The sequence below is a fragment of the Phyllobates terribilis genome, unplaced genomic scaffold, assembly GCF_046119375.1.
Source record: "Phyllobates terribilis strain yellow unplaced genomic scaffold, ASM4611937v1 Scaffold_8__6_contigs__length_399053987, whole genome shotgun sequence".
NCBI classification, from domain to species: Eukaryota; Metazoa; Chordata; class Amphibia; order Anura; family Dendrobatidae; genus Phyllobates; species Phyllobates terribilis.
Window position 1 is genome coordinate 66270324 of NW_027362768.1, and position 14945 is coordinate 66285268.

The window sequence follows — 14945 nt, forward strand, 5'->3', positions numbered from 1 at the left end:
GTAATTTTTTAGTATATGTTGTTATCTGTTCTTGTAAAAAATTATATGTCGGAAGAACTATTCAGCCTTTGCACAAGAGGCTGAATTCTCATAAGAAATGAGAAGAAAATAGAAAGGCAGCAACTCATCGATCCTGTTGCAAATTAAAAGTCCTTTAATCAAGAAAAGATGCTAATCCAGCAAGCGGTACATTGCAAGGCAAGAGTGAGCAGTGCGGGGAGAGGGGAAGAGGACTTTTCCCCTTCCCCTCTCCCCGCACTGCTTATTTGCTTGAATATTTGTCGGCTTTTCCACCACCCCGGGAAATCCCTGTCACAGCTGAGCCAACCAGCCAGCCACAACACTCTGGAGACTGGTGTCTATTGACCCCTTATTTCACATTAAGTCTATCATTTGTAAGGCAGCACTAGTCATCATACTGGGGGTAACTCGCTTCGCTGCGTCAATCAATGCACACGTGCAATGTCTTTACGTTTTTCTCACAATGTTGCAGTTTATTACATCATAAGCCACAGTTCACCGGGTCCAACTCCGTGGCACGCCGACACACATAAACACAATGTTCATGAGCCAGTGGCACACAGGCCCACTTGCTCCAGGTTACAGCTTACGGCAAGGTAATAAAGTAGCAATGTTCATATCACAATGTCCATATAGCACAGGGTATTACCTTTGCCGGTTTTAGCTGTCTCAGTCCATTACGCTTGCCACCACTGTGGCTTTGTGGCTTCCCAGGTAGGGGTCTCTAGCCATTGTTCCCTCAAAGGCCACTGACATCCACACAGGATCCAGGCTCTGCCTTTCAGGACTCTTACTCAAGCCGGCTCTCCCTCAAAGGCCACTGACATCCACACAGGATCCAGGCTCGACCTTCCAGGTACCAGGCTTCACTCCAAAGCCGCTGCCTTCCAAGGCCACTAGCATCCGCACAGGATCCAGTCTTTGCCTTTCAGGCTGCCAGGCTTCACTCGGCCTCACTAAGCTTCTCTCAAACGGTGTCCCACACACACGGAGCACAGGCCTCACTCCTCACACCGAACACACCTGTCTCAAATTAAGCAGGGTTTATATATGCATCCCGTGCACACACACACATACACATACTGACAGGACCTTAACTGTGTGCATCAGGACCTGTGTGATGTCACGGTCATGTGACCAGTCAGTTAAAGGGTACATGGTCCGGTAAACACATCCTGGACCATTTACAGTAATGCTAGCAAGCTGCTGCATTACATATCCCCCCCTCTGTTCAAACTTGTGGGGTTGAACACATAATATGCACAATAACATTATAACCCCCAGCTCACATAGAGACCATGTACTTTACAATTGTGCTACTCAGCCCCTGGAACCTTAGTCAATGACATTAGCCCATTCCTTAGGGACCTACCATTTGTCACTGTCACTGACTTCGTCAGGTCACCTTTCCGGGTCGTAACCTTGTCAGGTCTCCCCCGCTCCCAGCGGTCAGTTGTAACCTTGTCAGGTCTCCCCCACTCCCAGCGGTCAATTGAAACCCTGTCAGGTCTTCCCCGCTCCCAGCGGTCAATACAGCAGCGCGACTCACATGCCCTGGTATCTAAGGTCCGGTTCGACTCCGTACTGTCCCGTCCTCTATTGGGTCGTTTGTATGGGCTGCTCAAACCTCTAAACCCACGCCCACTACTCTCAGGACATCTTGAAAGGTCCCTAACTTCAGCTGTAGCTGTTTTGTTATTTAGGGGGCCCTTTCTCTGTCGGGTCTCACTATTTCTAGACGGCTTCCATCTTCTGCTGCTCATATGATGCTGTCTATCTACTCGCAGTCTAGCGAGATTCAATTGTTCTACTTCCTGCAGGTAGGTCACTCGGTACTGAATCAGCATGCGTATATATTCTAGGCTTTCTTATGTTCCTACAGTGGAGAAGGACACCATGCCGTCTTCATCTGGAATCCAGTCCTGATGATCACGTGGACTGCTTACTTTCACCACACCAGACTTCTTGACCATCATCTGCATGGCTCGACCGCTTCTCCCAATGAGTTTTCTCACCAGAACATGAGGCACCCGGATGACCTCTTCACGCATACTGTGAGCTTTTCTCCTAAGCTCCAGTTGTCTAACGGCTTGTTCTGTCTTCAACCGGAGAAACCGCTTCGTGCGAATACATCGCCAGTGCATGTCACTTAGGATAGCCACCCTCTTCACTGTGACTTCGGTCGTGGACAGGACCACCAGCTGTTTAGCTTCTGAGGTCAGGTACACCTTACAGGCTCCCACGGCTTTCTTAAACTCCTCATGCGCGCACTCACGGGTGCATTCTTCCCTCAAGTCCTCGGGTACATCTACGAGGCACTTGTACCGAGACGTTTCGGTCTCACCAGTGGTTTTCAGACGATCAACCAGCTCAGGTTTCAGGGACAACTGACTTCCAGCTTCTTCACCCTGGATGCTTCCCCTGAGCTGACTCACAGCTACCACTTCACAACTTTTCATCTTGACCACCTCCACTTCACCTTTATCTTCCAACACCATACTCTTAGCTCTCCTCAGGTCCACTTTCTCATGGTCTAAGGGAGTGAGTGCAACTTGTTTGCCTTTTCCCTTCTCCAAGGAGACCTCGTTCACCACGTGACACTTTGCTAGGCGACCTTTGAGCTCTAAAACTTCTCCTTCCAGCTCAGTTACTCGCCTCTCAGCGGCCCATCTCTGAAGCTCTTCCTGCTTCAACTGCTCTTCCAGCAGCAGAGCTCTCTCAGACCTCTCCGTCTCCAATGTGCCCACTGGGCTCTCAATAGCCAGTCTCTCACGCTTCTCTTGTGTCCTCTGGGTTTGTAGCAACTCCTTGAGCTGCTTGATCTCGGCTTCGACATCCACCGAACCCTCCGAGCCCACATCACTCGAGGAGGTATCTGCTTCATACCTCCCATCACCAGCGGTCAACTCCTGGCCCTGGTCTGTGGCTTTTCCGATGGACTCCTCCATCCTCTCTTGCTCAGCTTCCATCTTGCTGACTGTTTCCTTAAGTTACGTCTTCGCCTTCTGGAGAGTATCACAGGACATCTGTAGCTCCTTCACCTGAGCTTCCAGATCTAGGGTCTTTCCCCGGAGATCATCATTCTCCTCACGGGTGTCTTGCAGAGTGGTCTCAACCACTTGGCGCACTTGCTCTGCACCCGCCTTATCCTCCTCTAGTTTTTTCTTCACCTTGAGGAGATCCTCATAATCTCTCTTACTCTGTTGCAATTCCCTACTGCGTTCACCACACACCTTCTTGGAGTCACACAGCTCCTGGTTGAGCTGTTTGCGCAGTCGTTCTAGGATTTGTTCGCGTCCAGAAACACCATCCTGCCGCGCCTCCTTCTCAAGCTTCAACTGCAAAACCTCTTCCTGGATTTCGCGGCGGTCCTCCTTAATTGCGTAGAACATTTCCTTCCACTGGTTAATTTCCTCGTTGCTTCCCTTTAGATCTCACTGTAAGTTCTTCACAAGCTGGTGTATTTTCTGCTGTTCAGACTCCAGGCTCCGCTGGTCTGAGGACATGTTCCCCAGGTTTTCACATAATTGCTGCCCGTCACTCTGACCCTGCTGGCCGATAGGTTCCAGCTCTTGGTCACGACTGGCCGCCTCCTCTTTCAGGGCTGTCAGATCCTTCTGACTTGGTACCGTACCGGAGGTTGCTACTGGCAATGTCACCTCCTCTTCTACCTCTAATGGAGGACCCACACTTGAAGCAAAGGCACACAGTATTACCCTCTCTTTATTTTTATTTTCAGCCAAGTCTACAGGAGCAACCTTTTTGTGGCCCTTGCGCCGTGTACGAGATGGGGACTCTCTCACCTCGTCTAGCCCCTCCTGACTGACCTCTCCTTCTACTTTCGTAGTGTCACCATCAGCTACGGGGTCTGTGTCACTCCCCATGGTGTTGTGGACTAACAGGTCACCTCCCACTTTGACGTCACCCCCTTCTACTGGAGTTACCCCGTTATCAACGGTCACATTGTCATTTTTAGGAGGTACCAACCCACAATCAGTAACAATTTTCAGTTTTCTACACTCCACACTCTTGTGAAAATCCACCCCTTTTTTAGACTCCGCCCCCTTTTTAACAACCACACCGGCAGGGTAATTTTTACACAAAAATCAGCAGTAGTCTTAGGACTCAGTTCACAACAGCTCTTACCACCTCCCCGGGCACTCTGGGACAACACTGGCGCCCCCGGAGAGTCCATAGAATGGTCCACTGCCACCATTCCATATGGTGCCCACAGCTCCTTCGGTTCCTGCACCATGTCCAGTAAAAGTTTCCCAAATACCTGCTACGGTCCCAACCGGCCCTTCAACCACTCAACAGCTCCAGAGAGATCTGCTGCTTTGCTCACAGCCATCGCGGTACACTGTTCACACTAGCACTTCATTGCTCTTCTAGAAAAATTTTCGTGGCCCCACCAAGCCACCGCAAAACCGGATTTGAGTGCGATGAGAATCTTCGTAACCCCGCCTAGTTGCCGCAAGATGCTTTATACTTCGTGAGCCCCGCCGAGCCACAGCAAACCAGGTTTGAGTGCGACGCCAATCTTCGCAACCCCGCCGAGTTGCCGCAAGATGCTTTATCCACACTCGTCATCCTGTGCCATTGACGCTAGCAACCGGGTTGTCGTTGCCGCTAGCAACCGGGCTGCCGTTGCCCGCACTCTCGAACCATATGTAAGGCAGCGCTAGTCATCATACTGGGGGTAACTCGCTTCGCTGCGTCAATCAATGCACACGTGCAATGTCTTTACGTTTTTCTCACAATGTTGCAGTTTATTACATCATAAGCCACAGTTCACCGGGTCCTACTCCGTGGCATGCCGACACACATAAACACAATGTTCATGAGCCAAGTGGCACACAGGCCCACTTGCTCCAGGTTACAGCTTACGGCAAGGTAATAAAGTAGCAATGTTCATATCACAATGTCCATATAGCACATGGTATTACCTTTGCCGGGTTTAGCTGTCTCTGTCCATTACGCTTGCCACCACTGTGGCTTTGTGGATTCCCAGGTAGGGGTCTCTAGCCGTCGTTCCCTCAAAGGCCACTGACATCCACACAGGATCCAGGCTCGACCTTCCAGGTACCAGGCTTCACTCCAAAGCCGCTGCCTTCCAAGGCCACTAGCATCCGCACAGGATCCAGTCTTTGCCTTCCAGGCTGCCAGGCTTCACTCGGCCTCACTAGGCCTCTCACAAACGGTGTCCCACACAAACGGAGCACAGGCCTCACGCCTCACACCAAACACACCTGTCTCAAATTAAGCAGGGTTTATATATGCATCCCGTGCACACACACACATACACATACTGACAGGACCTTAACTGTGTGCATCAGGACCTGTGTGATGTCACGGTCATGTGACCAGTCAGTTAAAGGGGAAGGTACATGGTCCGGTAAACACATCCTGGACCATTTACAGTAATGCTAGCAAGCTGCTGCATTACACATTTAAAAGGGTTTTCTCAAACATGGGCTGTCACGTTATTGTATGATTAAAGATTATAAACAATATAGATAAACGTATCTTTCCCGTAGAACATATTCCCCCACATATACAGAATAGTATGGAGCAGCTCAATAGAAAGGAGATCTATTGGATATATAAGCTCAATACACTCAGCCCGAATGGACTATTTTTAATCTTATCAATTTTATAAATTGTATTCATGTTACAATATTTAATATTTTTATAAATTCGGAAATGTATTCAATTCATTGTCTATTTTATCAAATTGTTCATGTAAAAATCTAAAAATATTTAATACCTCATAATCATTGTATATTCAAATATACTTTTATAATATACATTATTAAACTCCTGATCCTCTCCTCCCAAAATCATAAGCGCTTTCCTGAAGAGAGTTTTTTCAATATGAATGTTTCTCACGAGTACAAAATAGCTATTAACAATTTAGATCTCCATTTGTCCTGTAAGTGTTATTGATTTTTTTTTCACCACAATCAATGTTCTGGTGTGTCATCTCCTTTTCCACACAGGTAGCCTGCGATCTCTCTATGGGTCGCATCAGATGCATCTCTTCTAGCTTCAGCGCTTGTGTAATATTCGGCTCAAAACGGTAGTCAATGATGGGAATGAGTTAGTTCCCACGTCTGCGTCACCGCTGACCTACATTCACAGGCGGCAGAGACCTTTGCATCCATACATGTTGATGACAACTTTATTATTAAATTGAGAATCGTTAATATTCATACTTATTTTAATCTGTTCCATTCATTATTAAATGATTCAACTTTTTAATGATATTAAAACCTTTAGACATGACACTTTATTCCTAATGTTCTTAAAACCTTTGACATGATATCAAAACCCGTGGTGGCATTATACTTAACTCAAACTATTAGCGATCTGGACAGTGGTGCCAGAGTTAGTTCAAATCCTATCAAAATAATATATATGTTTTCATATATTTTTTATCATCTTAGTACTTACTTTTTTTAAATAAATGAAAATAAAGATTTATATTACATTTTTATCTATGTTTTATTTAAAAAGTGTTTAGATGTGTTCTGATTTTATGTTTTTCATGTGTTTTTGTCTATTTTCACTTTGAAATGTGTCATGTCATGTGCCATTTTTTGGCGCTTCTTTTTGAAATTCTAGTGTATATAACTGATGGTCTGCTATGGTTCTCCAGTTTGGTTATGTCCTGAAGAACTTCGAAACACATTGACTTTATAACCATTTAATAAAAATCCTTTATTGGAAACCCTCGTGAGTTTAACTTTCCATGTGGGTTTGCCAGCAGCGCAGAGAAAAGCTGCTTTGAATCCTCACAGCTATCCTATCCGCTCTGATGACCTGGGGTTTGCAGCAGCTGTTTATGTGGCACCCCTGAGGGTTCATTCGCCACAGGGGTACTGCACCTCGGAACGAGGTGTGGTATCTCCTCTCCCAGGTAAGGATGGAGCACCACACAGGACCCCAACCACACACTCAACACTACACCACTCCAGTTCTGAAGGGGGGCCTAAAGCCCCATAGTGCTGCCCCGGGCCTGAATGGAGGAGTTGGGGGGAACCAAAGATAGGGGGAACCACGTAGTGAATGAGGGTGGAGGAAGCATTTACTTAAGCACTTTACCAAAATTCTATAAAACTGGTGGCCATTTTAATAACCGGGTCTTTGGTCATGGGTCTTTGGGACGGCAGGTCAGCACAAGGCTTCAGCCGGCTGAGGGTCCATGGTTCCCGGTCGCTCGCCATGTGACAACAGAGAGAAGCTCTGAGCTGAGAAAATACTACCGTGAGTAAAAGACTTGGATGACTTCAACTACTGCCTCTGTCTGTTCTTTCCTCCGCGGCTCTGCACCCGCCAACGCTCTACTCTGCATCCCTCTCTACACTGCCCTGAGGCCCCGCTCCACCTGTGGGGAGCAGCACCATCTAAGCTGCCTGAACACTGGCCCCAGAGGACCGTTGCAGTGCTGGTGATCCTCATCAGACACCACGGGTGGCGTCACGAACATTCCCCTATCCCATACAACTCTCCCCCTTTTCCTTGCTTTTAAGAGTGACCCCAGGGTACGGGCCCGGGAGCCGGCCACCGCGACATCCCCCAAAACCAACAACGGGGCCCGGGCGCCGATTCATTTCCCCTCATCACCCTGGGCACGTCATTTACTGCATAAACATTGTTGAAATTGCAACTTTTCAAAGTGAGCATGCATTCACTTTTTTCTACCTGTTTTTAATCAGTTAAAGTCCTATTTGCGCCTTCTTTGGTTTCCAGTCCCTTCTCATGAACATACCACCATGAAAGAATATGTAAACAAAAGTTTACAAAAGGATCATATCCCTCCTTCCTCTTCGTCTGTAGCTGCTGGGTTTTTCTTTGTTAAAAAGAAAGATGGGGGTCTATGTCCTTGCCTCGATTTCCGTGAATTAAATAAAATTACAGTTAAGGATACTTACCCACTTCCACTCTATCCTCAACCTATATAATCAGCTTAAAAGACTTTCTAAACTTGATCTTAGAGGGGCTTATAATTTGATATGCATCCACGAAGGTGACGAGTGGAAAACAAAGTTTTTACCGTCTTAGGGCCTATTTGAAAATCTTGTCATGCCTTTTGGGTTAACCAATGTGCCAGCAGTTTTTCAAAACTTTATGAACGATATCCTTTCTGATTGTGTTGGAAGGTTCATTGTAGTATACCTTGATGATATTCTAATTTTTTCACCTGATCTGTATTCACACTATGAACATGTCAGTTTTGTTTTACAAAAGCTTAGAGAAAATTCTTTGTTTGCTAAATTGGACAAATGTACTTTTTCTCTGCAATAACTATCGTTCATAGGGTTCATTTTATCGGCTGAATGGTTTAAGATGGATCCTGGGAAAGTACAGGCTATAATTGATTGGGTTCAAACTCGTGACCTTAAAGCATTGCAACATTTTCTAGGATTTGCCAATTACTATAGAACAGTGATGGCGAACCTTTTACGGACCAAGTGCCCAAACTACAATCCAAAGCTCACTTATTTATCTCCAAGTGCCAACACGGCAAATAAACCTGAATACTGAGGTTTTAGTTTAGAAAAAACAACTCATACAGAGAGCAGACAAGTGTAGCATATAGCAGCCACAGAAAGGAGCAAGGGTATGAGACCGCAGAAATAAAGAATGTGCTCACCCCCTTCTTGTTATATGCCCCCATCCATGTATATATGCCGCCCTCCCCCAATCCATGCATATATGGCTGCCCTCCCCCAATCCATGTATATATGGCTGCCCTCCCCCAATCCATGTATATATGGCTGCCCTCCCCAATCCATGTATTTATGCTGTTTCCCCCCCATTCCATGTATATAGGCTGTTTCCCCCCATTCCATGTATATATGCTGTTTCCCCCCATTCCATGTATATATGATGTCCCCCCATTCCATGTATATATGCTGTTTCCCCTCCATTCCATGTATATATGCTGTCCCCCCATTCCATGTATATATGCTCTTTCCCCCATTCCATGTATATATGCTGTCCCCCCCAATCCATGTATATATGCTCTTTCCCCCATTCCATGTATATATACTCTTTCCCCCCATTCCATATATATATGCTTCCCCCCATTCCATGTATATATGCTCTTTCCCCCCATTCCATATATATATGCTGCCCCCCATTCCATGTATATATTGCTGTTCACTCCCCCATTCCATGTATATATGCTGTTTCCCTCACCCCCCATTCCATGTATATATTGCTGTTCCCCCCTCTCGCCCCCCATTCCGTGTATATATTGCTGTTCCCCCCTCCCGTCCCCCATTCCATATATATATTGCTGTTCCCCTCTCCCGCCCCCATTCCATATATATATTGCTGTTCCCCCCTCCCATCCCCCATTCCATATATATATTGCTGTTCCCCACTCCCGCCCCCCATTCCTTTCATATATTGCTGTTCCCCCCTCCCGCCCCCATTCCATTTATATATTGCTGTTCCCCCCCTCCCGCCCCCCATTCCATGTACAGTATATATTGCTATCGTCCATCCCCCGCCACCCCCCATTCCATCCAGCTGGCACCTCTGTTCATATGAAAAAAAACAAAAAAAACATAAACACTCCTACTCACCTACCTTCCTCTCCCGCGCTGCATCCTCTCCTGTAGCTAGCAGCTGACTCCAGCGTCCTAGCGACGGGGCGCTTGACGTCACTGCCTTGCGCCCGGTCACTTGTACGCTGACATCAGCTGCTGGCCTCTGATTAGCCAGCAGCATGTATTGCGGCGCACGGTCCTTGCAACTCGTTCGCTGCAATACACTTCAGCTAGATGTGTGTCAGAGAACGCACAACTAGCTGAAGTGGGGACTGGCGTTGGCGGGCTCCGAGTACTCACCCGCCGGGCCAAGTCCTGGTCCAATAGCGCTAGTGCTGCGGCAATGGCGCGCGTGCCCTTGGGGAGGGCTCTGCGTGCCCACTCTGGCACGTGTGCCATAGGTTCGCCAGCACTGCTATAGAAAATGTAGTATAGTTTTTTCTCAGATCGTTAAACCTCTTACTGATCTCACACATAAGGTGGCGAATCTAAGAGTTTGGTTGCCGGATGCTGTTGGGGCCTTTAACACCTTCACCCCTGGGTCATTTTACATTTTTGTGCTTTCATTTTTTGCTCCCCTTCTTCCCAGAGCCATAACTTTTTTACTTTTCCATCAATATGGCCATGTGTTTTTTGCAGGACGAGTTGTACTTTTGCACTACACCATTGGTTTTACCATATAGTGTACCATGTTCACTAAATGCTAAAACTTACCTGCCATTATGATTATCCAGGTCATTACAAATTCGCAGATACCAAACATGTATAGGGTCTTTTTTATTTAAGTGGGGGAAAAAATGATGCCATTTTCTGAGACCCATAGCGTCTCCATGTTTCAGAATCTGGAGCTGGGTAAGGGCTTATTTTTTGCATTCCAAGCTGACGTTTTTATTGATACCATTTTGGTGTAGATACGAAGTTCGTAGTTCGTAGGTACCGAACTTCAAACACGGACGTTTTCCCAGAAGTCCTTTTTACTGTTTAAGTTCAGTGACTAATAAAATTTGTTGAAAGGCTGCTGCACAGCCAATCAACAAGCTTTTAGGCTGTAGGCATTTACAAGTATTGGCATGGCTGTGATTGGTCGATGCAACATGTGACCCAGCCTGTATAAGTGCGGGATCATGGGTGGTGCTGCCATTGTGTTCTGACTAGAGTAGGGACAGTGTAAAATAAATTTATTTAAAAAAACGACATGGGGTCTCCCCTATTTTTAATAACCAGTTAATGCAAAGCAGACAGCTGGGGGCTGATATTAATAGGCTGGGAAGGTCCATGGATATTAGCCCCTTCCCAGCTTGAAAAGATCAACCTGCAGCCGCTCCAGAATTGGCGCATCCATTAGATGTGCTAATTCTGGCGCTTAGCCTCAGTTTTTCTTGTTTGCCCTTGTGTAGTGGCAATCAGAGTAATAGTTTTTCGGGTTGATGTCAGCTGTGTAATGGCAGCTGGCATCAAGCCCAGGGATTAGTAATGGATGCCTCTATCAGACACCCTCATTACTAACCCCATATTTAAAAATAAAAAGACACACACACAGGAAAAAATGTTTATTTGAATTAAGACTCCCCCACACATGGGTTTACCCATTTATTATTAAAAAATAATCCCAGCAGGTCTGACGTAATCCATTATGGTTCCTATGACGTCCAGCAATTCTCACCTGCAACCTATGAAGTGTCGTTCTGAGAACTATGCTCTATAGGTTACTCGCAGTCATGTCTCACGGGTGATGACGTCAGTAATCATTGCCCGTGAGACATGACAGCGATTAACCTATGAAGTTATTTTAAGTAATTTTCCTATCCACATGTTTGCAGGGAAATTGTCTTGCTCTTACCCTCATTTTGGCTCCCCTCATCCCCAATCCCGTTATGCGTGGCTCCCCTCATCCCCAATCCCAGTATGCGTGGCTTCCCTCATCCCCATTCCCAGTATGCGTGGCTCCCCTCATGCCCAATCCCGGTATGCGTGGCTCCCCTCATCCCCAATCCTGGTATGCGTGGCTCCCCTCATCCCCAATCCCGGTATGCGTGGCTCCCCTCATCCCGAATCCAAGTATGCGTGGCTCCCCTCATCCCCAATCCCGGTATGCGTGCATCCCCTCATCCCCAATGCCGGTATGCGTGGCACCCCTCAACCCCAATCCCAGTATGCGTGTCACCCCTCATCTCCAATCCCGGTATGTGTGGTTCCCCTCATCCCCAATCCCGGTATGTGTGGCTCCCCTCATCCCCAATCCCGGTATGCGTGGTTCCCCTCATCCCCATTCGCGGTATGCGTGGCTCCCCTTATCCCCAATCCCGGTATGCGTGGCTCCCCTCATCCCCAATCCCGGTATGCGTGGCTCCCCTCATCCCCAATCCCGGTATGCGTGGCTCCCCTCATCCCCAATCCTGGTATGTGTGGCTCCCCTCATCCCCAATCCCGGTATGCGTGGCTCCCCTCACTCCCCAATCCCGGTATGCGTGGCACCCCTCATTCCTCATCCCCCACTGTACACACATGCAAAAAAAAATAAACATTTATACTCACCTTTCTTCTCTGTACTCCAGCGCTGCAGCATCCTGTTTTGCCGGAGGCCGGGGGAGGAGTACGGCGCCGGAGCACCGCACTGTCCGGCGCCATTTTACTGAAGACACACTGTAAATGTGTCTTCAGTAAAATGGCGCCGGATAGCGTTATGCGCACGCATCGATCCGACGCCTCACTCTGCCCCCAGTCTCCAGCCAGAAGAGGAGCGCCCTGGCAACGCTCCTCCCAGTCAGGTAAGTATGTAAGTATGGCACCGGAGATCGCAGTATGCGTTCAGTGCCTACGCATACCGCGATCTCCGGCGTCAAACACCTCCTCTTACCTGTAACGGCTGAATGCGTGATTCTGTCTGGAGCCAGGCTGCGCGTCACGCATGCGCAGTCTATAGAGGCTTCAGACAGAGACCCGCATCCCCGGTTATATTATAGATTGACTCTCTTGAGACGTAAAACTGATAATATGGAAATGTGCATTTTTATGTTGAGGATGATATCTCTGATAATGTAATGTAACACTAGCTTTGGTCATTTTTACCAAGTGATGCTTCAGGAATCAGATTCTCCTCTAAATCTAAAGCAAGTGGGCTGAGTGGGTTTGTTGGACTAATCTAATCTAAATAAATAATTTGTTTATTTTCAGAGACAGAGACAAGACTAATACATTTGAAAATCCTGCATTTGAAGGTTTGTACTTAGCTATATTTTATACTTAAAGTGCTTGTCCAGTCTTGTATATAGAAATGGGCTTAAAAGAAATATATGTCATCTCCAGAAACACTATTTGCATACAGATACTGTATAGGGGTAATCTGAAGGCAAATACAGTTTAAAGGGAACCTGTCACATCCTTCTTCGAAATTACACTGACCTCAATGTCTTGCTACTGATGCAATGTGCATGACAACAATACTCTTCTCAAGCAAAACTTGCCACTGTTTGTCAAGAAAAACACTTTTCATCCTTAGGTGATTGCATTACATACCTTCTCTTTCAATCATAGGGGTGGCGCTTTCTATCCTTCCAGTCACGGCCAGTCACTGTCCTCTTCAAATTATTCATGCCCATTGCAGCCTGCACACTGACTAACCGGTCTCCGTGCATGCTCACTGAATCTGGGTGTACGTCCATAGTAGAGATGAGCAAACATGTTCGGAAAACGTTCAATTTCAAATTCGTCACGAACGTTGCACATTCGGATCTATGATCAGACAACTGAGTGTTTTTACTTAAAATTGGCAAAATTGGGTAAAAGTGCGGGAAATGATCGCGTTTCCACTACAGTATTTTTAGCACTTTGGCTAGGATAGTGGCGCTGTATGATGAGCAGGGGGTACATGTTTGATAAGGGGAGGTGGTGGGAAGAGGTCAGAGGAGTAGTGTGCTGGTAATCTAGTTTTTTTTGTTTCTTAACTTTTTTAGCCAGTTAGGGTGCAGGAACCATCCACAATGTCCAGACACAAGGGCTTGTGCCATTGGCTGCTGAAATCACATGTCCCTCTCCATATAAAGAGTGGACTTGTTGTTTTAGTGCCATTTTGTTAGTATAACAGCGCATAGCGGATGTCCTGACGCTGCTCCTGGATACTGAGAGATTTGACAGTCTTAGCTAGGCGGTTGCTTGTAAGTCAGATCGTTTAGATCGATAGGGTCCTGCGTGGCTGTGAAATCGACCTTCCAGCAGATTAATAGTTTTTGCTATTAGTGAGGTCCAGACAGAGATAGCAGGGCACATTTCAGCATAGAACTCAGTTGGGCACTGCTTATATTATGCTCCACGCAGGAGTACACCTTTGAAACTCAATTTTTTTCTGTTACTACTGTGATACATACAGCATCTCAGCTTGAAAGTTTTTGGCACATATATTCTACTGTATGCAGAGCTCATCACAGTAAAAAAATCAAAATTTTTCTGTTACTAACTAGTGATGAGAGAGAACTAAAATGCTCGGGTGCATGCTGCTCAGGTCAAGCAAATTGGAATGCTCGGGTCAAGCCCGACCCGAACAACGAGTCCAGTGTCAGTCAAGGGGAAACACAAATATTTTTACGGCGCCCCCTCGGAGGTCTGGAGGGGGCATAAAAATTGGCCAAATCGATGGGTACAGTGCTCAAATAATATGGGAAAAGCATGGGAAAGACCCCTGGAAGCACTAGCTTCCTTTCCCACTTTCTAGGGGGCCGCGGAATACCACTCTTGAAGCCAGACCAGTGTGAAAAGATTGTTGGATGGATGACAGATAAATAGATAATGATTCCAGTCGGTTTGCAATCACCACCACCCTGTCTTCCACATGGTTAAGTCTCAGTAGCCATGAGCCTGGACCACATTATTGTTATTTATTATTATACTGCCTTACATGTGAAAAAGGGGTATACATAGTAAAAACAATTACAATAATCTTGAACAAAAACGTGATTGCGACTGGTGCAGGAGGAGAGAGGACCCTGCCCGCGAAGGCTCACAGTGTACAAGGGATGGGTGAGGATACAGTAGCTGTGGTTACTGCAGGTTCTAGACATGTCAGAAGAGGTAAGTCTTCAGGTACCTTTTAAAGGTTTCCATGGTAGGCGAGAGCCTGATATGTTGGGGTAGAGAGTTCCAGAGTAGGGGGATGCATGGGAGAAATCTTATATGCAATTGTGGGAAGAGGAGATAAGTGGGGAGTAGAGAAGGAGATCTTGTGAGGATCGGAGGTTGTCTGCAGGTAAGTACCGGGAGACTAGATCCCTGATGTATGGAGGAGACAGGTTGTGGATGGCTTTGCATGCCAAGGTTATGGTTTTGAACTAGAGTCTCTGGGCAATGGGGAGCTCATGAACATATTTGACT

The 14945-nt window shown here is 46.8% G+C and overlaps 1 protein-coding gene across 3 annotated transcripts in view; it reads left to right on the forward strand.

Annotated features, from left to right (window-relative positions):
• LOC141156717 (E-selectin-like) overlaps positions 1–14945 on the forward strand; it is a 1180370-nt gene that overhangs the window by 1033523 nt on the left and 131902 nt on the right. For all 3 annotated transcript variants that reach the window (XM_073643013.1, XM_073643011.1, XM_073643012.1), the window contains one exon: positions 12756–12799. In XM_073643013.1, coding sequence (XP_073499114.1) covers positions 12756–12799 — 44 coding nt within the window. The remainder of the gene's footprint in view (positions 1–12755; positions 12800–14945) is intronic.